This window comes from Alosa alosa, chromosome 6 (genome assembly GCF_017589495.1).
Source record: "Alosa alosa isolate M-15738 ecotype Scorff River chromosome 6, AALO_Geno_1.1, whole genome shotgun sequence".
NCBI lineage: Eukaryota > Metazoa > Chordata > Actinopteri > Clupeiformes > Clupeidae > Alosa > Alosa alosa.
Window position 1 is genome coordinate 32,377,046 of NC_063194.1, and position 27,378 is coordinate 32,404,423.

Below are 27,378 nucleotides of genomic sequence, written 5' to 3' on the forward strand. Positions count from 1 at the left end.
ACATACACACACCACACACACACACACACACACACACCACACACACCAACCACACACACACACACACACACACACACACAGCCCATGCCCAGCAGGTAACACATTGCTGACATCATAGTCTTACTGTAAGCAGCAGCCAGGATATGCAGCCAGGATGTGCAGTTTAATATGAATTGAGATCTAGGATTTCCCACTGAAATGTGATGATATGAGAAAGTGGATATATTACACCTGTGCATGCCCTCTCAACTACTCCCTGCCTCCTCTCACAACTCATTGGTGTGTGTGTGTGTTATCAGACAGTGTTTGTGTGAATGCGCTAGTGTGTGTGTGTGTGTGTGTGTGATGTGAGTGTGTGTGTGTGTGTGTGTGTGTGTGTGTGTGTGTGTGTGTGTGTGTGTGTGTGTGTGTAAAGGCGACGCGACAAATGTGTGTGTGTGTGTGTGTTTCAGGTACGCGCCGCAGACATTATTATGTGTGTGTGTGTGTGTGTCCCTATCCGATACATGCAGGCAATGGCGGAGCCTTTACATCCCACGCTAATCTAAATATGTTTCTCCCTCAACACAGGACTCTCGACTTAAGCTCTCCGCCTGAGGGGGATAGGTAGTGTGTGTTTCATTTGATATGCACACCCATACCACACAAACACACACACACATACACACACACTTAAGCATATACACACACATTTGCTCTTACACATACTTACATTCTTACTCACACACACCAACTCACACAACTATCACCAACTGATGCGCGCGCGCACACACACACACACACACACACACATGTCTATAAACATGCAAAACATATATTTTTGCTGGTTGCCCAAAACATGTTTATGTCTGCGCCCTGTATGAAGTATGATCTGGAGAGTGAAACATCGGAATGTCTCTCATCAGATCATGATGCACGTGTAGTACCCCATGACACCCCAGTCATCACAGGCCAAGTGTGGGAACAACTGACCTAGTGGGACTAGTGGAGCATCGATGGACACACACACACACACACTGGGTCAGTGGGGATTGGGTCAGTGTTTTTCTTCCATGAGGGCTGAGGTTGGGTCTGAGTTAGGGCTTTAAGCAGCTTTAGCAGATATGGGGCCCTGGTCAGGCTGGCCCGGGGGACCTGTGTGAACTTTTACTTTGAGAAAAACTCATAACTTCATCCACCCACACACACACACACACACACACACACACACACACAGAGACTTCCCTTCTCTCTCTTTCTTTACACTCACATTATTGACATTAATCCACATACACATTGTCATTAATTTCTGTCTTCTTTCTTTCTTTCTTTCTTTCTTTCTTTACATTACACATTTTTTTAATATTACACATTAATATTAATATTATTACTTCACTTTTCTTTCTTTCTTTCTTTCTTTCTTTCTTTCTTTCTCTTTCACATTAATATACTCCTTCACATTCTCTTTCTCTTCTTTCTTTCTTTTCACACACACACACACACAAACACACACACACACAAACACACCCTCACATTGGGTCAGTTGCTCATGCACAACCATACACACACACATGGTCATTCACTCATGCTGAACATCTCGACTGCTTGAGTTGCCTATTTGACTTCTTGTTTGTTTGCAGAGGAAATCTCATATCTCCAGCCTGACTTCCTCTCGTTCAGACGGCCAGTCACCCACTGAAACATCTAACCTTCTGAGATGAGAACTAATTGTTTGTTTCATGTGTGTGTGTTTCCTTAGGAAACCTTATACACTATGCTAATATGGGAAACTTTATACACTATGCTAATATGACAGTGCAGACAAACACACACTTCCTCACCCACATCAAACCTCTTGCCCTTTCAAGCTAATCATTATTTGTTTGTTGGTTCAGTGGGGAGGTTTCTGTAGGTCACTTTACACCCATGTTCACTACCATGGCCTGTGTTGCTGTGTGTGTTCACTACCATAGCCTGTGTTGCTGTGTGTGTTCACTACCATGGCCTGCGTTGCTGTGTGTGTTCACTACCATGGCCTATGTTGCTGTGTTCACTCACCATGTTGCTGTGTTCACTACCATGGCTCAGTTGCTGTGTGTTCACTACCATGGCCTGTGTTGCTGTGTGTGTTCACTACCATGGCCTGTGTTGCTGTGTTCACTACCATGTTGCTGTGTTCACTACAATAGCATGTGCTGCTGTGTTCACTATCATGGCCTGTGTTGCTGTGTTCACTACCATGGCCTGTGTTGCTGTGTGTGTTCACTACCATGGCCTGTGTTGCTGTGTTCACTACCATGTTGCTGTGTTCACTACCATGGCCTGTGCTGCTGTGTTCACTATCATGGCCTGTGTTGCTGTGTTCACTATCATGGCCTGTGTTGCTGTGTTCACTACCATGGCCTGTGTTGCTGTGTTCACTACCATGGCCTGTGCTGCTGTGTTTGTTCACTACCATGGCCTGTGTTGCTGTATGTGTTCACTACCATGGCCTGTGTTGCTGTGTTCACTACCATGGCCTGTGTTTCTGTGTTCACTACCATGGCCTGTGTTGCTGTGTTTGTTCACTACCATGGCCTGTGTTGCTGTGTGTGTTCACTACCATGGCCTGTGTTGCTGTGTGTGTTCACTATCATAGCCTGTGTTGCTGTGTTCACTACCATGGCCTGTGTTGCTGTGTGTGTTCACTACCATGGCCTGTGTTGCTGTGTGTGTTCACTACCATGGCCTGTGTTGCTGTGTTCACTACCATGCCCTGTGTTGCTGAGTTCACTACCATGGCCTGTGTTGCTGTGTTCACTACCATGTTGTTGTGTTCACTACCATGGCCTTTGCTGTGTGTGTTCACTACCATGGCCTGTGTTGCTGTGTTCACTACCATGTTGCTGTGTTCACTACCATGGCCTGTGCTGCTGTGTTCACTATCATGGCCTGTGTTGCTGTGTTCACTACCATGGCCTGTGTTGCTGTGTGTGTTCACTACCATGGCCTGTTTTGCTGTGTGCACTACCATGGCCTGTGTTGCTGTGTTTGTTCACTACCATGGCCTGTGTCGCTGTGTTCACTACCATGGCCTGTGTTGCTGTGTTCACTACCATGGCCTGTGTTGCTGTGTTCACTACCATGGCCTGTGTTGCTGTGTTCACATTCAGGAAGGAAGGAGACATAAAAGTGGGTCAGAGAAAATGTCCCAAATATTTACTATGGTCTGTGTTGATTTAGGACACACACACACATGCACTCAGAGACACACACACACACACACACACACACACACACACACACACACACACACACACACACACACACACACACACACACACACACATATGTGCCCACATAGAGACACTTCAAGATTGCTGTTACTCAATAAACAATCTATTTGAGTTCCAACTAAATCAGCCACTTGCTGTACTTTAGGGGTCACTTAGTCTGGCTTGGTTCTGGTCTTGGTCCTAATGCAATCCATTATTATCTTTGCCAGAACCAGACTCGCTCTGGCCCAAAGTCTTCTGCTGTCTGGGATTTTGTTGCCCATGAAAAGTTCAGGCCTAGTTTACTGAGTAGCTCTGGAAATGTTACAGCTGCCTCAGTGGGCCCATACATATACTCCCTAAAAACATGCTCACTCCCGACCTAAACCCCAACCCCCACCCCCAATACACACACACACACACACACACACACACACACACACACACACACACACACACACACACTCCTCCTCCACGAGACACATATGTATTTTTATATCCGAACTCTCCAGACAGTACATGAGGACTTTCATATGCTAGAACCTGGAAAATGGCCATACAACTGGAAATTGAGCATGAAATTCAATGAAACTCAATGAAGCCCAACACACAGTCCCAGTATGCTTCTGCGGCAGATAAAACCTAACGACACATGAAAATGAATTTTCGGCGTGCTGGTAGCTCTAGTATTGACGTCATGAATTAAATTCCCAGAGTCAAATCAAATCAAATAAAAAGTCTCCTCCTGCTGTCTGTCCACCATCATTCTGAAAAGCAGCCTCAGCCACACCACTAAATAGATGCTACTTTAATGTAATCGCTCTGCGGGGACTCCGGGGAGTCATGCCCAGGAGCTACAGTAAATAAGGAGACGGCCACAGCAGAGACACAAGGGACTGTAGTGGGGGCAGCCGTGGCCTACTGGTTAGCGCTTCGGACTTGTAACCGGAGGGTTCGCCGGTTCAAACCCCGACCAGTAGGCACGGCTGAAGTGCCCTTGAGCAAGGCACCTAACCCCTCACTGCTCCCCGAGCACCGCTGTAGCAGGCAGCTCACTGTGTCGGGATAAGTGTGCTCACTCTGTGCTAAGTGTGTTTCACTAATTCACGGATTGGGATATATGCAGAGACCAAATTTCCCTCACGAGATCAAAAGAGTATATACTTACTTATACTTAGTCATTAGCCTGACCACGCGTTGCTTTAACTCCGCTCTCTCTCTCTCTCTCTCTCTCCAGTCCAGCGCGAGCATGGATGGATGAATGACGGATCACTTGTTATGGGTGTGTGCTAATCGCTGTTATGTCTGCGCTCTGAGTCTGTGTAAAAAAGACACTCGGGCAGGTGTTAACTTCAAGGCTTTGACACCACTGTACTCCAGCTTCAGAGGTCGACGAGAGAGAGATGGTCATTGTCTGCCTTTCCTGCCCCAAACAAAAAGATGAAACTCGACCCAGAGAGAGCTTTATGGCAGGGCCCATTGCTGAGGCTTCTACCAGGGGATGCATAGACAGCATCTGGGGGCTGAGACAGTGAGACAGTGAGACATGAAGGAATGAATGCTACTCACTTCAACTGAGCCTTTAGTCATTCCAAAGAGTACAATCATGTTTCAAAGTTCTGACCTTCCAATGGCCCCATCATAAATGCGGATTGGTTTTATTTGATATGTAATCTCATTTTTTTTTGTTTGACCATTCTAATCCCATTTCCTTTCCTTATCTTCTATTCAACTCATTCATTTCCTTCCTTGTCTCTGCATTCAATCTTCAACACAAAAACTTCTCATGCAGTTACAAACAAGGGCTAAAGTATCTGTGAAAATGTCACCAAGATCAGAGGAAATGACATTAGTGAAAAGATTGTAATGATCGGACATTATGTATCCTCCATTTCAGCGTTGCCACTGTCAGAAGCACTTTGCCCTCTAGAGAAGCACTGGATCGGACGACCCAGCTCTCCCAGGGGTTTAGCTCTGTGATGGGCCTCAGCTGCCCCCTGCTGGCCAAAAGCATTAAATAAATAAATTGCCCTAGTGGAAAATCACAGTGTATTGAAAGCTATGGGGGAAAGATGGTTCATTAAATTAGATTTAGAGATATGAACAGTGGGACAGAACTTGTTATGGGTAGGGAGACTACTCCTGAGCAGGCAGTGATGAGTTATGAGTAAGGGACAGAACTTGTTATGGGTAGGGACACTACTCCTGAGCAGGCAGTGATGAGGTATGAGTAAGGGACAGAGTAGATGCAGATGTACAGGTAACTCAAGTTGACTTGAAATAACGGATACCACATGGAAGTAACAAAGTCTACCAATCAACAGTAAAGCTGACTTTTGTAGAAATGCATCCCACACGGTAATGAGAGTAGATGACTGAACAACTGATAAGGATTTGACTTTGGCTTAAATGTACTTGTTAACGTGACACAACTCAGTTGTATGGCTACAGTATCAATAGACACTGACAGGTTGTTAGTGTGCTCTCTGTCGCCTCCTGCCAGTAGGGTAATGTACTGCATGTATGGACAGAGGCACTGTAGGAGAGGGTGGAGTTGAGATAGTTCCAAAGGCCATGGACTGACCCCATTGCCCCCCAACATTATTATCGTTGGGGCCGCCGTTCTATACATTATCCCCTACATAGCATATCATATTCCTATATAACATTATCCCTTACATAGCATATCATATTCCTTCATAACATTATCCCCTACCCTTACATAGCATATCATATTCCTATATAACATTATCCCTTACATAGCATATCATATTCCTTCATAACATTATCCCCTACCCTTACATAGCATATCACATTCCTTCATAACATTATCCCTTACATAGCATATCATATTCCTATATAACATTATCCCTTACATAGCATATCACATTCCTTCATAACATTATCCCCTACCCTTACATAGCATATCATATTCCTTCATAACATTATCCCCTACCCTTACATAGCATATCATATTCCTTCATAACATTATCCCCTACATAGCATATCATATTCCTTCATAACATTATCCCTTACATAGCATATCATATTCCTTCATAACATTATCCCTTACATAGCATATCATATTCCTTCATAACATTTCCAGTAGTGACCTTGGGAGGCCTGATCTGGCGTAGATGTTTGGAGTTATAATGACGAGGTCAACAGCACATGCTGTAGATCCTTGTGGAGGGAAATGAATCATTGGGCTTCCCAGAATACCAGCTGAAAAAAAGTCATCTTAGCTGGGATTCCCATCCTATCTGAATATACTGGAAAAACTCAGTCATGCCCACATTCAGCACAGGGCACTAGGGGTCAGCAAAAAAGCCTGAGTGCGTAAGATGTGGTGATCCGTTGGTCACGCTTGCCTTGGTTAAGATAAGCTGAGTCACCAGTGCCCATCCCATTTCAAAGGGACTGTATCAAGGATCTATCAGTATCTTTTTATTGTGTTTTTATTGTATTCGTTTTAGCATGTTAATGGAAAAGTAAAGTTTCTCACTGACAGCAGTGCTCGATGATTTTTGTTTGCTATGACTACACGAGGGTTTAAATAGAAAATAGAAAGTTGTACCAAAAGAGATATAGTTGGAGAGTAAGACATGGCATGTTTTACCTTTACATTTGACCATCAAAACCCAACCCAATGTTTTGTTAATATGCTGAATTAAATACAAATCTTGTAAAAAGGGCAGTGCAAATTGGAAACAGTTGTAGCCTAGTGTGTGACAAAGTGGTGTAGACAAACTTGATAGAGGCAATTGTCGTAGTTTTTCTTAACTTGATAAATGGTGCACTAGTCCCAGTCGTCGTTTTGTTTCACAGGCGTTATCAATAAGGAAATGCCTCGTACGGAAATATTACAGTGCAGTCTCTGTGTCCTTTGTGCTCTGGTGTGACCAGGAGTGTAGTGGTAAAATAAGAGATGGGTAAAACGTTTGATTTGAAGATTATGGCGTGGTCTTAATCCACAGAAAAAAAATGTTTTACTTCTTAGGTAAAACAAACTGTCAAAAAAGAGAGAACATTTTTTATCCAGCCAAGGAGTAACTGTGCCCTGAAGAAGGCCTGATGCCGCTATGCGTGTTTTTTTTTTAACTGGTTCATTTAGAACATGTCAGTGTAATTAGAGACATTTTAATTAAGGAGAATTTTTTTTCTCTCTTTTTTGAAAGAGGTGGGTAAACTATGATTTCTGTGGTCACAATGAGGTGGACTGCACCATGTGGTATTAGATTTGTTTAAAGGCATTCAGAACATGTTAAATTATGTTGGAGATTATTGTCCAATGTTTATAACAATATTAGTGGTATTAAATGGTTCCTAGATTGTACATATTGTAAATGTTGATAATGCAGTGTGTTTTTTTGATTTTTGGATGTTAGAAGTTGCAATTGATGAAAAACTCTTTTGAGAGGTGGATAAACTCTAATAAGAAGTGGATAAACTCTATTTCTGAAATTTCAGAGGTGGATAATCTGCTTTTAGCCACTGCATCCCAGGGTGTAGCAGTTCAGCTCACAATAGCATGACAGAAAACACCAGTGATTTTATCAGGCCCTCTGTTGACTTTCTCAGCAGCATACCAACCTTTTTTGCAAATAGCTCTGAAATGGACGTATTTTGAAACATGTCTAAAACTGATTGTGTTTGCTCAGAGTGTGGCTATACGTATAACAGTGAGATAAAACTACTGCAATTCATTTGTGTTGTTTTGCCTCAAAAGTAGCTAACTCTGTGTTTCTGAATTCAGTATCCTATCAATCCAACTCACCTCTGTACAAGGATACATAACCTAATAATCCAATAATTTATATACTGTATTCAGATTAACCCATATACAGTTAAACTCCAAATTATTCAAATACGAATATCTGAATATTGATTTATAACCCAAGTTTACTCAACCAACAGGTTTCTCCCATATAGAAATCACTTAACCTCTAGACTAAAGATGATACATTGTGGACACAAAAAATTGTTTTTTCGATCAAATAAGTAATCATAATAAATCAAAATTATACATTGGTATGAATAGTTAAACACAGTAATCTGTATCAGGCCAGTAATATTTAGAGTACAATGTTATTGACTAAAGGATCAGTCAGAATGATAATCTCATTTCTTTGGGATTAGTAAGCAGAAGTAGAGACTGATAGGAGAGAATAGAGGAGAGGGAACTCGTGTCTTTGGCATTAACAGCTGACTCCACTGTTGACTCTATTTTGTCATAAGAGTTAATATTTCTCCCAAAACCTTTTTTTCCTCCGAGTAAAGCTATCGCCAGAGACAAACTTAGAAACTTCTCCAACGCAAACACATCCCAGGTTCTGCACTCAGGTGATGAATGCACTGTATGTTCACAGGTGTATGTGAGCCGAGGCACGCTATGCCACAGCGGCCTAATCACCTGCAGTCCAAACATGCCCAGGAGCACAGGCCGCATAGTTTCATATGCCCAAGCAGCGGCCACTGATAGCGTGACCGAGACCGGAGAATGGACACACCTTTCTCCAGCATCTCTGCCTGACCCGCGTGGGGGCAGGGGTTGTTGTGTGTGTCGGCTGTTGTTCATGAACAGTAATGTTGTCAAAGGGCAGAGCCAGACCCTGTTTTGGAGATCGAAGGACATGACATTTACAGGAAATGTTCAGCGAGTGATAAGCATTAGATGACATCAGTGATCACAGGCGATGTGGTGCACTAGGGGAGAGCGAACCAACGAATGCGAAAAGAGGCATCACAGCTACGCGTACGAGTAAGTAAGCGCTCTCCAATATTATTACTCTGAGGTAACACACTGTTTATATATGCATGGAATATACAACAAAAATAAAAGTATTTCAGTCTAGTGTGTTTTCAGTGTTTCACAATCAAAAAAACTTTATTTTCTGGGTCATGATTCCAGTTGCCATCACTGTTGAAAGAACTTCCATCAACAGCACACAATTGTGAATATCAAAAGGATGGCATGACCTTGATGATTTGAGGAATCTAGCACATATTGCACTTCCTAAACATTACTGTAATTCGGATATTAAAAAAATATATGCTCGTTTTGCAGGTGATTATAATCGAGTTGTTATCAAGATGAAATACCTGATTGCTCTGTTGGGATGTCTGATGCTTGTTATGATAGGTATGTATTTCTAATTTGATTCACACGCACGCACTCACACACACACACACACACACACACACACACACACACACACACACGACCGTATTTACACACACACACACACACACACACACACACATTAACACTAGAGTCACAGTATTATTGTAGATGTGTTATATGTGTTCATGGCCCTAAATCATCTGTTTTACAGCCACTGGGACAAAAGAACAAAACGGTGAGTAGCCTCTGCCATGAAATCCATATGAAATCCATATAACTGCTTTCCATTCAACTACACAGAAACCTGTAAACTAAAGATCAAAACACCTCTAAAGTCACAAAGTAGAGTCTTTAGTCTACTACATACAGTAAAAACCAATAACCAATAAAACCAATAACCAATAAAAAACAGCAGACACTTAGGATAAGTTCTCTTGAATGGAATATGACTGAGTATAGTGAGAAAGCCCTGTCCTCCTATCTTAACGTCAGGCTGCGGCTCGGTCCGTCTGGACAGCCGTATTGTCGGGGGCAGGAATGCCTCGGCGGGCAGCTGGCCATGGCAGGTGAGCCTACACTGGCTAGGGAGTCACATCTGCGGGGGGACCCTCATTAGCGACCAGTGGGTCATCACGGCCGCACACTGCTTCTCCAGGTGAGTCTGTGGGTGCAAATAGGTCACTCAATGAGTAAACTCTCTCATGTGTGACTGAAATAAAGCTGCTATCATGTGGTGTGTGGGAGCTTTCAGGGAATCCGCTGATTTTCATGGCTGGAATCTTGCTCATTGTTTTACTTTATCAAATAGATTTTGCCATGTTATCTTTATGTAGACTTTGCACTTAGCCTGCCCTTTAAAAATACATACAATATGTTTTGTAAGTCGCTTTGGACAAATACCTTGGCTAAAAAATGTAAAAATTCACAATGTTACAATGTGTTTCTATGTCTCCTTTGGCTGATGTTATGCTGCTGAGGGCATAAGTCCTAGTCTGGTGTTCACCAGACCAAGCTCAATCTTTTAAGATTGAACATTGGTCTGGGGAGTCCACTATGTATTTTCTACTGCACAAGAGGCGTGATCAATGGGCATAGTTCAAATGACTCTTTACGTAATTGGATAGTCATTCAACAATCTGACCAATGAAATGGGTAACGTTTGCAGAGCAACGTGAAAACTCCATGCTCTCCCGCTATTGTCATCATTTTATACCTGCCAATAGCGCGCCAGGTGGATAAGCTTGTGATTGGTCCCGGCAAAATTGTAACGGAAGCAGCAGAAAAAGATGCCCAGGTTTCCAGCCTGAGCTGCAGGGCGAAAAAGAAATTGCCGGTAGATCAGGCTGGGTTCACCCAGCCTACATAAGTCCCAAACTGTTAGCTGTTATCCCATAACTGTTAGCTGTTAGCTACACTGAAGTAGAAGCAGTATGTATTTATGACTGAATTTCCTAAATCAGTAATCAATATGATTCCATTTATAAACATCTGCTCTTCTCTGGTGAATCGTGTCAGATTTTCAGTTTCAGTTATCTGGTTTACTAACCACTTCCCCTAGCTTCCCAATCCACTTCACCTGGACGGTGTACCTGGGCCGAGAGACACAGGATACGTCCAGCCCGAACGCCAACCCTCATGAGGTGGCACACAGTGTTAAAGCCATCGTCCGCCACCCCGACTACAGCGCGGGGGACTTCACTAACGACGTGGCCCTGGTGAGACTAAGAGAGCCGGTGGAGTTCACCGCCTACGTCTGGCCCATCTGCCTGCCCTCCAACGCCAGCAGGTTCCCACCGGGAACGGCCTGCTGGACCACCGGCTGGGGCAACACAGGCTTTGGAGGTAGGACACTGCTTACAGCTGTGAAGTGAAGACAAAGGAAGAAAAATATACTATTTAATTTTGTCTGTTTGTAAGACTGATGAATACCTTCAATCACATTGTATATTTATAATATCATATATCAAAATAATTAGTTCTGAAATGTTGCTTGTCTACATATTTTGCCCCAGAGTCCCTCCCCTTCCCAATGGCACTACAGGAAGTGGCGGTGACGGTGGCAGGAAACAGGAAGTGTGAGTGCCGGTTGAAGGACACACTCCAGGTGGACATAACTCCCAGCATGCTCTGCGCTGGAGGGGTTACGGGGAAAGGGGCATGCCATGTAAGACACCTGTTCCTCTCCCACACGTCCCCCAGCTAACGCTACACTATAACACCAAGAGCCTCATCCTCCAGCTATCGCTACACTATAACACTAACCCAGCTAACGCTACACTATAACACCAAGAGCCTCATCCCCCAGCTAACGCTACACTATAACACCAACCCAGCTAACGCTACACTATAACACCAACCCAGCTAACGCTACACTATAACACCAAGAGCCTCATCCCCCCAGCTAACGCTACACTATAACACCAACCCAGCTAACGCTACACTATAACACCAACCCAGCTAACGCTACACTATAACACCAAGAGCCTCATCCCCCAGCTAACGCTACACTATAACACCAACCCAGCTAACGCTACACTATAACACCAACCCAGCTAACGCTACACTATAACAACAAACCCAGCTTAACGCTACACTAGTAACACCAAGAGCCTCATCCACAGCTAACCCAGCTACACTATAACACCAACCCAGCTAACGCTACACTATAACACCAAGAGCTCATCATCCTCAGCTAGCTAACGCTACACTATAACACCAACCCAGCTAACGCTACACTATAACACCAACCCAGCTAACGCTACACTATAACACCAAGAGCCTCATCCCCCAGCTAACGCTACACTATAACACCAAGAGCCTCATCCCCAGCTAACGCTACACTATAACACCAACCCAGCTAACGCTACACTATAACACCAAGAGCCTCATCCCCAGCTAACGCTACACTATAACACCAACCCAGCTAACGCTACACTATAACACCAACCCAGCTAACGCTACACTATAACACCAAGAGCCTCATCCCCCAGCTAACGCTACACTATAACACCAACCCAGCTAACGCTACACTATAACACCAACCCAGCTAACGCTACACTATAACACCAAGAGCCTCTACAATGGACTCATTTTGTCCATTCCCTTTGTCATTCCCTCTCTCATTCTGTTTTCTCCTTCCATCTCTTTTATCATTCCATCCATCTCTTTTACGTCTTGACTCTCCTCTCTTTCACTCCCTCTGTCATTCTCTCCCTCCCTCCCTTTCTCTCTCTCTCATTCTCCTCTCCTCCCCTCCCTCTCTTTGTTACATTACATTACATTACATTACATTACATTTGGCTGACGCTTTTTAACCAAAGCGACTAACAACATGGTAAACAGTAAGTTTTCAACAATTCTCACAATTTTAGGACAGTTTAAAAAAACATTAGAGTACAGTAAGAATAAGTGCGTCGGTGAGTGCTGTTTTTAACAGTTACTTGTCAGTTTAAAACGGCTGGTGAGTGCTAGGATCAGTAAGACTTGTTACTGAGAGCTGGGTCTTCAGGAGTTTTTTGAAAGTTTTTTGTGTTTCACTTCTTGACTCTCCTCTCTGTATTTCTCTCCCTCCCTTCCTCTCCATCTCTCTCCATCTCTCCCTCCCTCCCTCTCTGTGCAGGGAGACTCAGGGGGTCCCCTCCAGTGTCGGCTGGGCTCTGTGTGGGTGCTGGCGGGGGTGACCAACTTTGGCATCCCCTGTGCCACGGGTGTGGCCCCCGACGGTTACGCCCGCGTGTCGGCGTTTGAGCCGTGGATCAGAGACACCGTGCGCCACTCGGACGTGGGCTTCGTCCACTTCACCTCAAACAGACCTGACGAGGACCGAAACTTCAACTGCAACCGCACTAACAGTGAGAGACTGACATTACATTAGGCCACACTGGTGACTCATTTTGTGTGTCTGAAGACAAACACACCTGTGGTGATGGTATGAGGTTGACTGTATGTTGACTGTATGGTGTAAAGCTAAAATCTACAGAGTTTCTAGTTCCAGTACAAACATTGAGGGATTTTGATTCTGATAGTCTGGCTTAAAAACAACATGTTGCAGATGTGTGGACATTTCCTGAAGGCGTATTTCAATAGTTTAGTGTTAACATTTTCACATTCACTTTTATGACATGACCATATGAATCTGAAAAGACACACTTCTTGAACTCTGAATGTTCTAGACTTATTTAAAGTTCCTCTTGTTGATTTCCCCCTCTAGATCTGTTCTATTCTTCAGGACGTGAAGGCACTGTAAAACTTCCTGAGCAGAACGGAAGTTCTCCCGCCATCTTCCTGGAGGGCACATTCAAATATTTCGGCCTTGTTTATGGACAGATATTTGTGAGAAGTCAAATCACACACATGCAAATATACAGTATAAAAGAATATTCGTAATATGTATCATATTACCATATCACTAATGGGATTGAAAAAGGTTTTATTTCCTTTTTTCACATTGATTTACGTTCTATAAGTTCTTTCTGTAAGAATATCATTTTTTCCAGCTGAACAACGACTGCTATCTGACCTTTGATGGGTCCACACCTCTGGAGCCTCCCAGCAGTTTCCCTGCACACTCCAACATGGACGTCATCGCCCCGCTGTGGGCAAACTTAGACAAAAGGGTTCGAGGAACCATCTCTTACCAGCAGGTCACTAATGGCTCCATTCTACACCTGGCCACTAGGGACATAAACGAGTACTTCCCGCACCTCAACTTCTCTGCTTCCTGGGTGTTCATCGCTTCCTGGGGGAAGGTTGCGCTCTCCTCCCAGCCAGAGTCAGTAAGTAAGCCAGCACGGTCCGGGGCTTCAGTCAACTGTTACTGTTGCTGTGTACAGTAGGGGCGGTGGCAGCATAGTAGACAGAAATGTTGTGGGTTCAATTCCCGGCTGTCACCGTTGTGCCCTGGAGCAAGGCACTTAGGCCTGAATTAATTTAGGAAGACTGGCCCACATTATAATTTACATATGTAAGTGGCTTTGGAGTGAAGCATAAGCCAAATGAATAAGTATTGAAGTATAAGTACTTAGCACATATGTTTTTTAATTAGGAGTAACCTGCTCTGCTGGCCAGAAGTCAGCATACTATAAGCTGTAACCCTCCCATTAATCAAAACTGGCCAATGCAACCCCCCAATAGTCATGAAACTGTTCTAGAGCATGGTGAAAGGGGGCTTCGACCTGCTTTAGCGTCCAGAGTAGCATTGTCTTTTTAACAACGCACCTAGAGACATTTCACCTGTGTCTCTCCCAAAGGGCGTGTCTGCCCAGCTGGTCTTGGTGTCTGATGGGGATCTGTCTTTTGTCCTGATGAACTATGGAGACATAGAGACAGCCAACGCCCGGGTAAGGAGATCACACACTTGAAGACTTAAGACTTCACATGGGTCATCTGTATGTCTTGTACACTTTATATTGTGTATTAACATAACATAAAAATAACATTTTATTTTATTAAATAATTTTGCTTCACTAAAACGTGTTTTGGTGTTTTGAAATACATGCCCTTGTCTGTGAATTTTGAAAATTGAAATGTGTCACGGTTTGATTTCATAGGCTGGCTATGACACCGCCGGATCCTCGCACTACTTTTGGGTTCCCGTGGAAACGACCTCAGAGCTCCAGCACACCAGCAACGTGTTCACTCCAGGCCGCTGGGTGTTCCGTGTCGATGGAGGTTCTATTAACTCAGATTTCATTTATACTAGTTCAGTGGATTATGGAGGCCATTTGTGTTGATTTCATAAAATTCTACATATATCAGCTCTCTCTCTCTCTCTCTCTCTCTCTTTCTCTCTCTCTCTCTCTCTCGCTCTCTGTGTGTGTGAAGAGGTCTTCAAGATGTGATTTCACAGAAACACCACCCCTATACCCCTATAACACCACCCCTATATTGATTAGTGAACCCTGGCGTTAACATGCTCTGACCTGTTCCTGTCCAGGCGATGTGACCAGTGGCCACAGCCGGGCTACAGCTGACGAGTGCGGCGTCTCGGCGAAGCCCCCGTCACAGCTCAGTGCCAGGATCGCCGGGGGCCAGGACGCCCAGCCAGGGAGTTGGCCCTGGCAGGTCAGCATACACCGTCTCGGCCGCCACGAGTGTGGGGGCTCCCTGATCAACCACGAGTGGGTCATCTCTGCTGCACACTGCTTCCAAAGGTACACACAGGAACTGTGTGGTTGTACAAACTCCTCTAAAGAAGTGTCTCATGGGAAACAGACATTGTGGCTTGGACTGAGCTATGAACACCCCCCTCCAGCCAGCCAAAAACATGGTGCTTTAGGAGCACAGATGAGTGAGGTGTGATCTGATTGGTAGTTGATTGATAATAGTGGATAGTAATGACTAACTTTTGATAAACATCCAAAGATAATAGTGAATTGTAATGACTAACCTTTGATAAATATTATAATAGTGAATAGTGATGATGAGCTATGACCCATAGTTCCCGCACTCTCATTCTGTCTCAATAGTTCCTGCACCGCTCCCCTGGCTGTCTATCTCGGTCGTCTTCGTCAGGTGGGCAGCATCTCCAACGAGGTACGCCGAAGCATCCTGGCGATTGTCCGACACCCTGATTACGACAGCGTCTCCAATGACAATGACGTGGCTCTCGTCCGCTTGAGCTCGCCGGTCCGCTACACGTCCTACATCAAACCCGTTTGCCTGGCAGCGAGCGCCAGCACGTTCATCACTGACACCAAAAGCTGGGTCACTGGCTGGGGATTCGTCCAACAAGGAGGTGAAGTAGTGGTGTTATTTTGACGTGATTAGATTTGAATAGATTCATTAGATTTTATTACTCTCCCTGAATGTTTATCATGACGTATTGTTTATCATGACATATCCTGTAATAAGTACCAATAATGTATGTAATAAAGTAAAAACTGTCAAATATAATTTGCTACAGAGAACAGACATAAGACTGTGATATAACATCAAATATAAGAATGATGCCTTGCTGTTTCAGTGCCTCTTTGCCCAAGCAATAACTTATCAATAAGCTAAATCAATCCATTTAACAGGCCATTTAGCACCCAATGTAGTTTATCATGAGTTAGTCATAACATGGATGCTTCCTTGTGTTGCAGTGCCCCTCCCCTCCCCACAGACCTTACAGGAAGTGGAGGTGTTGGTGGTGGGAAACAAACAGTGCAGCTGCTCTTATGGAGAACTCACAGACAACATGATCTGTGCAGGTGTGCCCGCAGGTGGCAAAGACGCTTGCCAGGTAAGACACCATTTCATCGCAGTTTACTGTCTTGCTCGTCACAAAATTGCTGAGTATGACCTACATCAGTGTTCAGCATTAGTGCCTTGTAGCAAGTCCTACATGTAGGGTTCTTTCAAAATCCGCATGAAACCATGGACTCTTTTCTAACATGCTTGTACCGGTAATTGTTTTTCTTCTTCAATATTGTAGGCTGATTCAGGAGGGCCCTTGGTGAGCAAACAGGACTCTATCTGGGTTCTCTCTGGGGTTGTAAGTTTCGGGGAAGGCTGTGGTCGCCCCGGTTACCCCGGTGTTTACACGAGGGTATCGCGGTACCAGGACTGGATCACCTCTTTCACTTCAGAAGACCTGCCGGGCTTCGTACAGTTTGATTCTGAGGGACCCGACACAGATAATGACTACACCTGTCCCATCCCAACACCACCAGGGCCCAGCACGCCATCAACCACTACAAACAGGCCTTCCACCACTTTGCTGTCAGACACAACACCCATAGCCATAACTACAACCACTACAAACAGGCCTTCCACTACTCCCCTTCCAGTGACAATGCCCACCACTGTTTCTATGACAACAACTGCTACAACCAACATCAGCGGTATGTCGACAGTCACAGCAATGACAACAACATCCAAGATCAATAACAGTCAGCAGCCATCTCTAACCATACCATCTCAGCAAAACCTACTCGTAACATAATGCAGACACCAAACTAGCCACAAACTGCCTCTTTCTAAACTTAATGTAGAAAACAAACTAGCCACAAACTGTCTCTTTCTAAACTTAATGTAGAAAACAAACTAGCCACAAACTGCCTCATTCTAAACTTAATGTAGAAAAACACTTAGGCTCTTCACTGCTCCAAAAAGGAGCACCACAAAACACTTTCTTGCACACTCGAAAGTATACGATAAACTGTCCCTTCTGGTCAGTACCTCTACCATATGTATAGTATCTATTGTATGTTGTTCTGTTTGTTTTTATCTATAGGTACATTTTATCCATTTGGAGATGAAAGTACTATGAGCCCTCCACAGCAGAACGACAGTTCCTTACTGATCTTCCTGGAAGGGACATTTAAATACTTTGGCCTTGCTTACAGCCAGATATATGTAAGTTACAGTTACAGTTACACACACACACACACACACACACACACACACACACACACACACACACACACACACACACACATACACACACATACACACATACACTAACACACACACACATTATGTAACCTAAAATTAGACTGTGTGTGTGTGTGTGTGTGTGGCACACATCAAGCCTGACATAGTTGATCACTATAAAGGCTATATTAGGTACATATAAGACTGATTAGGTACTAAAGGTTATGGGGTCAAAGGTCAAGGTCACATATGAAATATTGCTGAAACACATTGAGTGATATCTCCAACACTGATATATTTACCCATCATAAATGATAGTTGACGTGATTATATACTCAAAGTTCAGATATTTAAATAGTCTGTTTCTATATGACAGCTGAACAACGACGGCTATCTGACCTTTGATGGGTCCACACCTCTGGAGCCTCCCAGCAGTTTCCCTGCACACTCCAACATGGACGTCATCGCCCCGCTGTGGGCAAACTTAGACAACAGGGTTCGAGGAACCATCTCTTACCAGCAGGTCACTAATGGCTCCATTCTACACCTGGCCACTAGGGACATAAACGAGTACTTCCCGCACCTCAACTTCTCTGCTTCCTGGGTGTTCATCGCTTCCTGGGAGAAGGTTGCGTTCTCCTCCCAGCCAGAGTCAGTAAGTCAGTCCTGTGTTATAGTATTGTAAAACATACAATATAAAGGTAAAGCATCGATTTTTAGAGTGGCTTGAATAAAGTAAAAAGGAAAGTGGTAAATGTCTTATCATATGTTGTATCATCTCATAGGAAGCATCATTTCAAGTGATTTTGGTGTCAGATGGTGATTTGTCATTTGCCCTTATGAACTATGCTGACATAGCATCTACTAATGCCCTGGTGAGAAAGCAACATTTTAATGTACATGCCTATATGCTTAATTGTACTTAGCTTGACTAACATGTTTTGGTTGGTATGTTTACTGTATCTCAAAGCAAATTTGTGTTACCTAAATGAATTTGATAAAAACAAACTAACTGCAAAATAATCATTTTAATGTATGTGTCTCTCTGGCTTTATTTTTGTTTGTTACTTTGATAACTGGGTTTACTATTTATATTTTCTATTTTTGTAGTTTGGTTATGACACAGCTGGATCCTCCCACTACTTTTCAGTCCCTGTGAATAGCACAACAGACCTCCGTCACACAAGCAATGTTGACCACACAGGTCGCTGGGCATTCCGCACGGATGAAGGTTATTTGCTTTTAAGCAATAATTTATGATTCATTAAGCTGTAACAGAGTGTAGTCATTTCACATTGCCTCTCTTGTCTTCAGATATCTAATGCATAGTTTAGCTTTAGTTTAGAGGAGTTCAATGTTTAATGTTCATAAATAGGATAAACCTGATAAGAAAAAAAAATGGTGTTCCTCAAGGACCAGTTATTGGTCTCTCTTCTATTTGTGAGACTAATACTGCATCTCCCCCACATCCACACACCTGAAGTGCGTACAAATTCACAGACATAAGCAAACTTTGGCAAACGCAGATAACTACTTCTTAAAAAGTTTGAGGAGGTAGTTCTCTGCGATCATACAGCGGAGCCGAATGAATGGATATCGTTAAGATGGAATGTTTACACAAAAAGAGAAAACATGTTGTTTGCTGAATTTGAACGCACTTCTGGTATGGTCCAGTGTTGTCAGGGTTGGCCAGTGGGCCAGTGGCTACATGCTCAAATAGCAGTGGACATCAAGTCAATTTAAATCAATGAACCATCAAATTGCACTGTTGTATCACTACAGTAGTTGTCTTAACTGACACATCTGGCCTAAAAACCCTGTGCATAAAGAATTCTCTATTGTTCCTAATTCCGCTCTTCATTAGGGAACGCACCCAGTGGTCAGAGGTGTGGGCTTCCCACTTACCCTGAGCCCACCCCTGACAATAGGATAGTCGGGGGCCAGGACGCCCAACCAGGAAGCTGGCCCTGGCAGGCCAGCATACACCGCTCTGGCCGCCATGCCTGTGGAGGGTCCCTCATAAACAACCAGTGGGTCATCTCTGTTGCACACTGCTTTCTCAGGTGAGCTCCAAGATGTATGGTGTTAAGTGGAAATGGAGGCAAATATCAGAGGTGCTTTTTACGTCAATTTATGACATGTCAGCATTATCAGTGTTGATGTTGTTGTGCTTATCGATACCACTGAGATCGGATGTCTACTGTGGTAGAAATGTTGTAATGGTGATGGTCACAGTCACCATGGTCACAGAAGACATCTGAGCTCAGTGGTATCGGTAAGGAGCAGAGAATTTTCAGCCTTCTGTTCTAGTACTGTATAATAGTGAGGCCACCTGTAATGTCCTTTATTAATTACTAGTGGGTACCTAAGATAAACATATCATGCTTTATAGTTAGGGTTAGTTACACATATGTTCTGACATGTTAAACACTAGTATTGACACCTTACTCACACTATTGCAGTATTTTGTATCGCTGACTGAAAATAAAATGTCTCTTAACAACAACATTTTTTATTCACTCTTATTTGTCACAGTTCCTGCACAGCTCATCTGACTGTTTATCTCGGTCGTTATCGCCAAGAAGGCAGCAACCCCAACGAGGTTCGACGAGGTGTCATGGCAATCGCCAGACACCCTAATTATGACTTCATTACGTCTAACAATGACATAGCGCTCATTCGACTCAGCTATCCCGTCCGCTACACGGCCTTCATTAAACCCGTTTGCCTGGCAGCAAGCGCCAGTGTGTTTATTACAGGCACAGAGAGCTGGGTCACTGGCTGGGGACACATCCAAGAAGGAGGTAAAGTAATTATAGATTAGAGTAGATCACATTTGATTAATCAGATTTGATCACACTTCACAAATGTTTATAACTTCTGATTGAATACTAGGAAAGTAATAAAGTAAACATTGTGTTGCAGTGCCCCTCCCCTCCCCACAGACCTTACAGGAAGTGGAGGTGTTGGTGGTGGGAAACAAACAGTGCAGCTGCTCTTATGGAAAACTCACAGACAACATGATCTGTGCAGGTGTGCCCGCAGGTGGCAAAGACGCTTGCCAGGTAAGAAACCAAACCGGTGCTGGTTTATACTGCCATACCTTTAACCAAAACCTATGCTTAACCAACATACTAGTGCTGGTTTATATTGCCTTTACCCAAAGCCTATAAATAATCAGCATGCATGATGGACATGAGGGTCGTATACAACCCGAGCTGCATGGTGCCACCACCAACTGGGATCATGGAAGGAAACTGAACCTAATTGCTAATTTCGTTGGGTGAATTGGATTTGTTTTCAATATTTTAGGCTGATTCAGGCGGACCCTTGGTGAGCAGACAGGACTCTATCTGGGTTCTCTCGGGGATCATAAGTTTCGGAAGAGGCTGCGGTCGCCCCGGTTACCCGGGCGTCTACACGAGGGTGTCGCAGTACCAGGATTGGATCACCTCCTTCACCTCAGAAGACCTGCCGGGCTTCGTACAGTTTGATTCTGAGGGACCTGACACAGATAATGACTACACCTGTCCCAGCCCAATACCACCAGGGCCCAGCACGCCATCAACCACTACAAACAGGCCTTCCACCACTTTGCTGTCAGACACAACACCCATAGCCATAACTACAACCTATACAACAAACATTAGCACGTCCTCCGCTACTTCACTGCCTACAACTCCCATAATTCCATCCTCAACAATCAGGCAGAGCACAATTTCCAAGCATACAATGCCTTCCTCAACCCCTGATGACCATTCCGTCACTTCTAGCACATATCCATCCACTTCTGCCATTATCAAAACCAGCGTCCAATCCACAACACGTTCCTCAACAGCCACACTGTACACTTCAGACATGATCTCAACCTCTAATGTTGCATCCACTGCAGTCTCAAATACAGTGACATCTGACAGCACACACAGAACTGAAAGCTCTACCATTGCTACCTCAACATCTGTTGTTCCTCCTGGAACGGAAGCATCTGTAACCACAACTGCAGCCACCAGCGATGCTACGCTAACCACGGCTACTTCGACATCTGTTACTTCTGTAACGGACGCTTCTGTAACCACAACTGCTGCTACCAGCGATGCTACGCTAACCACGGCTACTTCGACATCTGTTACTTATGTAACGGACGCTTCTGTAACCACAACTGCTGCTACCAGCGATGCTACGCTAACCACGGCTACTTCGACATCTGTTACTTCTGTAACGGACGCTTCTGTAACCACAACTGCTGCTACCAGCGATGCTACGCTAACCACGGCTACTTCGACATCTGTTACTTATGTAACGGACGCTTCTGTAACCACAACTGCTGCTACCAGCGATGCTACGCTAACCACGGCTACTTCGACATCTGTTACTTCTGTAACAGACGCTGCTGTAACCACAACTGCTGCTACCAGCAATGCTACGCTAACCACAGCTACTTCGGCATCTGTTACTTCTGTAACAGACGCTGCTGTAACCACAACTGCTGCTACCAGCAATGCTACGCTAACCACAGCTACTTCGACATCTGTTATCTCTGTAACGGACACTGTTGTAACCACAACTGCTGCTACCAGCGATGCTACGCTAACCACAGGTACTTCGACATCTGTTATTTCCCCTGAAACTGATGCTTCCATTACCACCACTGCTGATCCTTTTCTCACATCAGCCTCTACTGTACCTGAAGTGACCACCTTAACAGGTTTGTCTTCTTCATCCAGTCCCTCTGTTTCTTTAACGCCACAGGCGACTACAGGGATAACCACAGCTCAAACCTCCACAAACACAATTAATACTATCTCCACTCCACTGCCATTAAGCACATCTATGACACAAATCCAAACAAGTGCCTCCACCATTTCTCAACCTACCAACACCCCAGCTGCCACTACACCCTCAATCACAGCCTTGCATACCTCTGCAGCTAGTCCCCTCACGGCCTCCTCATTAGTCACACCTTCATCATCTCACAGCACTTTCCTTCCTTCCATCACCTCTCCGTCCTCTTCCTCAGAAACCACACCAAGTCCCAACACAGCCCCTTCACCAGACTCCAGCACCCTCAGGACTACCACACACAGTTCAGCCCCTTCAACAGACTCCAGCACCCTCAGGACTACCACACACAGTTCAGCCCCTTCAACAGACTCCAGCACCCTCAGGACTACCAGTCCCTCCTATTTTACCTCACACAATACGGCACCTCCAACAGACTCCAGCACCCTCAGGATTACTAGTCCCACCCACTTTACCTCACACAATACGGCACCTCCACCAGACTCCAGCACCCTCAGGATTACTAGTCCCACCCACTTTACCTCACACAATACGGCACCTCCACCAGACTCCAGCACCCTCAGGATTACTAGTCCCTCCCACTTTACCTCACACAATACGGCACCTCCAACAGACTCCAACACCCTCAAGCCTACCACACACAGTTCAGCCCCTTCACCAGACTCCAGTACCCTCAAGACTACCAGTCCCTCCTATTTTACCTCTCACACTACGGCACCTCCAACAGACTCCAGCACCCTCAGGATTACTAGTCCCACCCACTTTACCTCACACAATACAGCACCTCCACCAGACTCCAGCACCCTCAGGATTACTAGTCCCACCCACTTTACCTCACACAATACGGCACCTCCACCAGACTCCAGCACCCTCAGGATTACTAGTCCCTCCCACTTTACCTCCCACAATACGGCACCTCCAACAGACTCCAACACCCTCAAGACTACCACACACAGTTCAGCCCCTTCACCAGACTCCAGTACCCTCAAGACTACCAGTCCCTCCTATTTTACCTCACACAATACGGCACCTCCAACAGACTCCAGCACCCTCAGGATTACTAGTCCCACCCACTTTACCTCACACAATACGGCACCTCCACCAGACTCCAGCACCCTCAGGATTACTAGTCCCACCCACTTTACCTCACACAATACGGCACCTCCACCAGACTCCAGCACCCTCAGGATTACTAGTCCCACCCACTTTACCTCACACAATACGGCACTTCCACCAGACTCCAGCACCCTCAGGATTACTAGTCCCTCCCACTTTACCTCACACAATACGGCACCTCCAACAGACTCCAACACCCTCAAGACTACCACACACAGTTCAGCCCCTTCACCAGACTCCAGTACCCTCAAGACTACCAGTCCCTCCTATTTTACCTCACACAATACGGCACCTCCAACAGACTCCAGCACCCTCAGGATTACTAGTCCCACCCACTTTACCTCACACAGTACAGCACCTCACACTCCGACACCTGTAACTACATCCAGTACATTCGCCTCACCCTTTCCCCTATCTACTACAACACAACCCCTTTCTAAAGTCACAACTGCAGTTTCAGACAGTGTTTCGACTTCGGCATCTGGAGCCACCAAATCCGTAACCACTAGTAGCACCTCTACCATTCTCTTTTCTTCAACAGCACCCACACCCAGGCCAGACACAGGAGAACCATCCACCAAGCCTACACTCACAACCTCCACCTCTCCTCCGGGTAAGCCATGAGGAAATCCTTATCTTGACCCTAACGCTGATTAATCCAGATGACTTGTGTATCAACAATCATGTGGTAAAAGGTGTAGTCCTTGACCCTAGTAAAAGGTCAATTAAATACACTCCTCCCTTTGGTGCTCCTGGAGTAAGGCTAGTGATTGTCTGAGGCACACTGTTTATTGGGCTGGACACAGAGAACAAACAGCTAAAGGACTGTGATGAGAATTTTTCAGAATTTGACAAACAAGTGTATTGGAGCACTCCACCTTTGATGACATGACATGGTGTCTGTCAAGACATGTTTGTGACATGATAATGTTATCCATATGATGCAAGGCTGCAAGGAAGGTGTTACGTAATAACAAACTCATAAGTTTCTCAGTATTTCACAGCACCATATCACAGCCGCCAATCCTCTCCTTGGTCCTTATGCTACGCTAACCCTGTCACCACCTACTTGGTCCTTATGCTACGCTAACTCTGTCATCATTGGTTCTGCCTAGAAACATGCGGCCGAGTCTCTGAGCACCTGGGGAGTGATGGCCTGAATCAGCGGACGTGGCCGTGGATGGTCTACCTAATGAGCCTAGGAAGTAGGATTAGCAGGCGTAGGTGTGGGGGGGTTCTCCTGACCAAAGAGTACGTCTTGAGCTCAGCAGAGTGCTTTGAAAGGTAAATTTTCCAGAAATGCATGCATGTGTGCTTGTGATTGTTCATACTGCGGATGAGTTAAGAAAGCCAGGTCATAGATGAAAGACTACGATCAGATCAGGGTATGATTTGTTCCAGAATAAACTTTACGGAACAGAACGGAATATAATACGTGACTTCCAGAATCCATAGTGAAAACATATGTGTTCTGGTTGGTTAGTGGTCTGGTGGCATATGCCACACAATATATAGTTTGTTTTTTAAGCTTTCAATGTGCAATTTGAATACCATTCATCTGTTTACTCACTCAAACACTTTTCCCTATATGAATGAGTGCTACCACTAGAACACCAATACATCTATAGTACATGCCATCGATTTAATCATTAATCATCACAATATAATCCACAGCAGATCAAACCCCAATGACTGGCTTGCCCTGCTCGAGCTTCATCAGGACATTAATGGCTCTGTTAGCTTTTACACCGTGCGGTGGATATCGACTATCACCTTCAGCGTCCACACAGACGTGCCCAGGGTGGCCCTGCTGCGGCTAAAGAGGCCCGTGCAGCTGAGCGGCCGCCTGCAGCCCCTGTGCCTGGACCTGGAGGACAGGCTGGCCCTGAGCCTCGGGTCCACATGCTGGGTCACAGCCTGGGAGAAGTCAGAAGGGAGCTTAAGTGAGTGTGTGTATGTACAGTATGTGTGTGTGTTAAGTGAGTGGGTGTGTGTGTGTGTGTGTGTTTGTGTTCAGTGTGGGTGTGTGTGTTAAGTGAGTGTGTGTGTGTGTGTTTGTGTTCAGTGTGTGTGTGTATGTGTGTGTTTGTGTTCAGTGTGTGTGTGTGTGTAAGTGAGTGTGTGTGCATGTGTGTGAGTGTGTGAAGTGAGTGTGTGTGTGTGTTAAGGTGTTAAATGAGTAAGTTAAGTGAGCTAAGTGAGTTTTGATGAAGTGTTTTAAACTAGCTCTAATTCTCCCTGGCAGAACTGATCCAAAAGGAAGTACAAGCTAATTTGATGGGGTGTGAGAATGTATCCTCTCCTCAACTCATATGCACACAAGCTCTCAACTTGTCCCAGGTAAACATCCACAAATCTTTACCTGTATCATTTCTCAAGTCCTTCTGATTTGGTGCTGATTTTGACTGAAGTATAAACAGTACTGTCAAAATATAACAAACTTGAAATAAACATGGCAATGTCTTTGGTCGAGGTTGGACTGACAATATCTAGTTAGAATGCTAACTAAGAATATTTTAGTAACACGTTACATATGTGTTTTTGACATCAAAAATGTGGATTGTCTCGATATTCAGACCGGCGAGTGCAGCAAACGTTTGACTGGCCTGCTCTGTTTCTCCTGTGTCTCCAGGCTGCTTTAGGAGGGCCGGTGGTCTGTCAGTCTGGACAGCACTGGTTCCAGGTGGCTCTTATTCAGTCTCTCAACTCTTCCAGCACCACATCCACCATCTTCCCCCGAGTGTCTCTGTACAAGGACTTCCTGCGCAGCAACCTGGGCTGCATTCCTAGCCCCGTCCCCTGTCCATCTACCACAACTACAACGACAGCGACAACGGTGGACTCAGGAGCAGCGGAGAGAGTCGCTCAGTCTCTCTTCCTCCTGCTCCCCTCCCTGGTCATCTCACTCTGTGTGATGCTGTCATGATCTGTCTGTTTTCCCTCCTATTTCTTATTTTTTATTTGTGCCCAAACTTTCCAACAAAAATGACCAGTAATCTCTTCGTAATCTCCATTGTAATTATCCTGAGTTATGATGTCTGCAAAAACTTTGAGAATTTTTGGACTGATGCTTGTGAAGGTGTTTATTTTCCTCTGCAATAATGAGTATGTATGCCCAAAGTGAATTACGGTTGAAGAAAGGTATCCTGTGCGGTCAGTGTGTACTCTCTGCAAATCAGACCGACAGTCGACTTGACTACAAATGAGTTTTATGTTCAAATTGTTGCCATTGCTATTTCATGACAAAAAGTATAAGCTAAATGTTTTTTAAAGGATAAAATAAAATATAATTTTTGGGGATGGAAATAGCTGCTCAGTCAATTCTTTGCTGTGTGATTCTGGGCGTTTTTGGACCATTTTTCGACTAAAAACTCATGCTTTAATGCTGCATTCCAACATGTTGCATTCCAGAATGTTGCATTCCAGAATGTTGGTTCGCGAACGGAAAGGGAACTGGTTCTCAGTCGGTGAAAAAGGGTTAACTGTGTTGCTTACAGTACTCTTCTCTAAAGAGGCCCTGGTGTGTTGCCTTATAGAGTATAATGTAGTATGAGATTGTGTTATTTCACCCACGTTACTTCAGGTATTGCGATTTTAAGTAAAGGTCTGGACATCTTATGTGCACTGACCACACATCATCACCTTTAACCAGGCGTCTAACAAACCCGGTATCCTTAAAAGAGGGTGTCAACAGTTATTTAATCAGTAGGTCAACTTTACAGGGATATAGTTGTCCGTGAGCCATTC

General features: G+C 44.7%; 2 protein-coding genes across 2 annotated transcripts in view; both read left to right on the forward strand.

Annotated features, from left to right (window-relative positions):
- Window positions 1–11,228, forward strand: part of LOC125295930 (serine protease 33-like) — a 33,104-nt gene extending 21,876 nt beyond the window's left edge. The window contains exons 3-5 of the mRNA XM_048245513.1: window positions 7,140–7,149; window positions 9,850–10,012; window positions 10,916–11,228. Of these exons, the coding sequence (XP_048101470.1) occupies window positions 7,140–7,149; window positions 9,850–10,012; window positions 10,916–11,228 (486 nt within the window). The remainder of the gene's footprint in view (window positions 1–7,139; window positions 7,150–9,849; window positions 10,013–10,915) is intronic.
- Window positions 11,229–11,386: 158 nt separating this feature from the next.
- Window positions 11,387–26,937, forward strand: LOC125295931. The gene is made up of 24 exons (XM_048245514.1): window positions 11,387–11,521; window positions 12,977–13,208; window positions 13,568–13,689; window positions 13,854–14,132; window positions 14,607–14,696; window positions 14,907–15,027; window positions 15,293–15,509; window positions 15,825–16,093; window positions 16,443–16,582; window positions 16,775–16,950; window positions 17,013–17,194; window positions 17,576–17,697; window positions 18,092–18,370; window positions 18,501–18,590; window positions 18,826–18,946; window positions 19,580–19,778; window positions 20,251–20,519; window positions 20,641–20,780; window positions 21,028–22,312; window positions 22,733–24,244; window positions 24,747–24,915; window positions 25,309–25,574; window positions 25,877–25,971; window positions 26,264–26,937. Exons 1-24 carry the CDS (start codon window positions 11,387–11,389, stop codon window positions 26,555–26,557), a joined length of 6,804 nt encoding a protein of 2,267 aa, XP_048101471.1. The 3' UTR covers window positions 26,558–26,937.
- The last annotated feature ends 441 nt before the right edge of the window (window positions 26,938–27,378 follow it).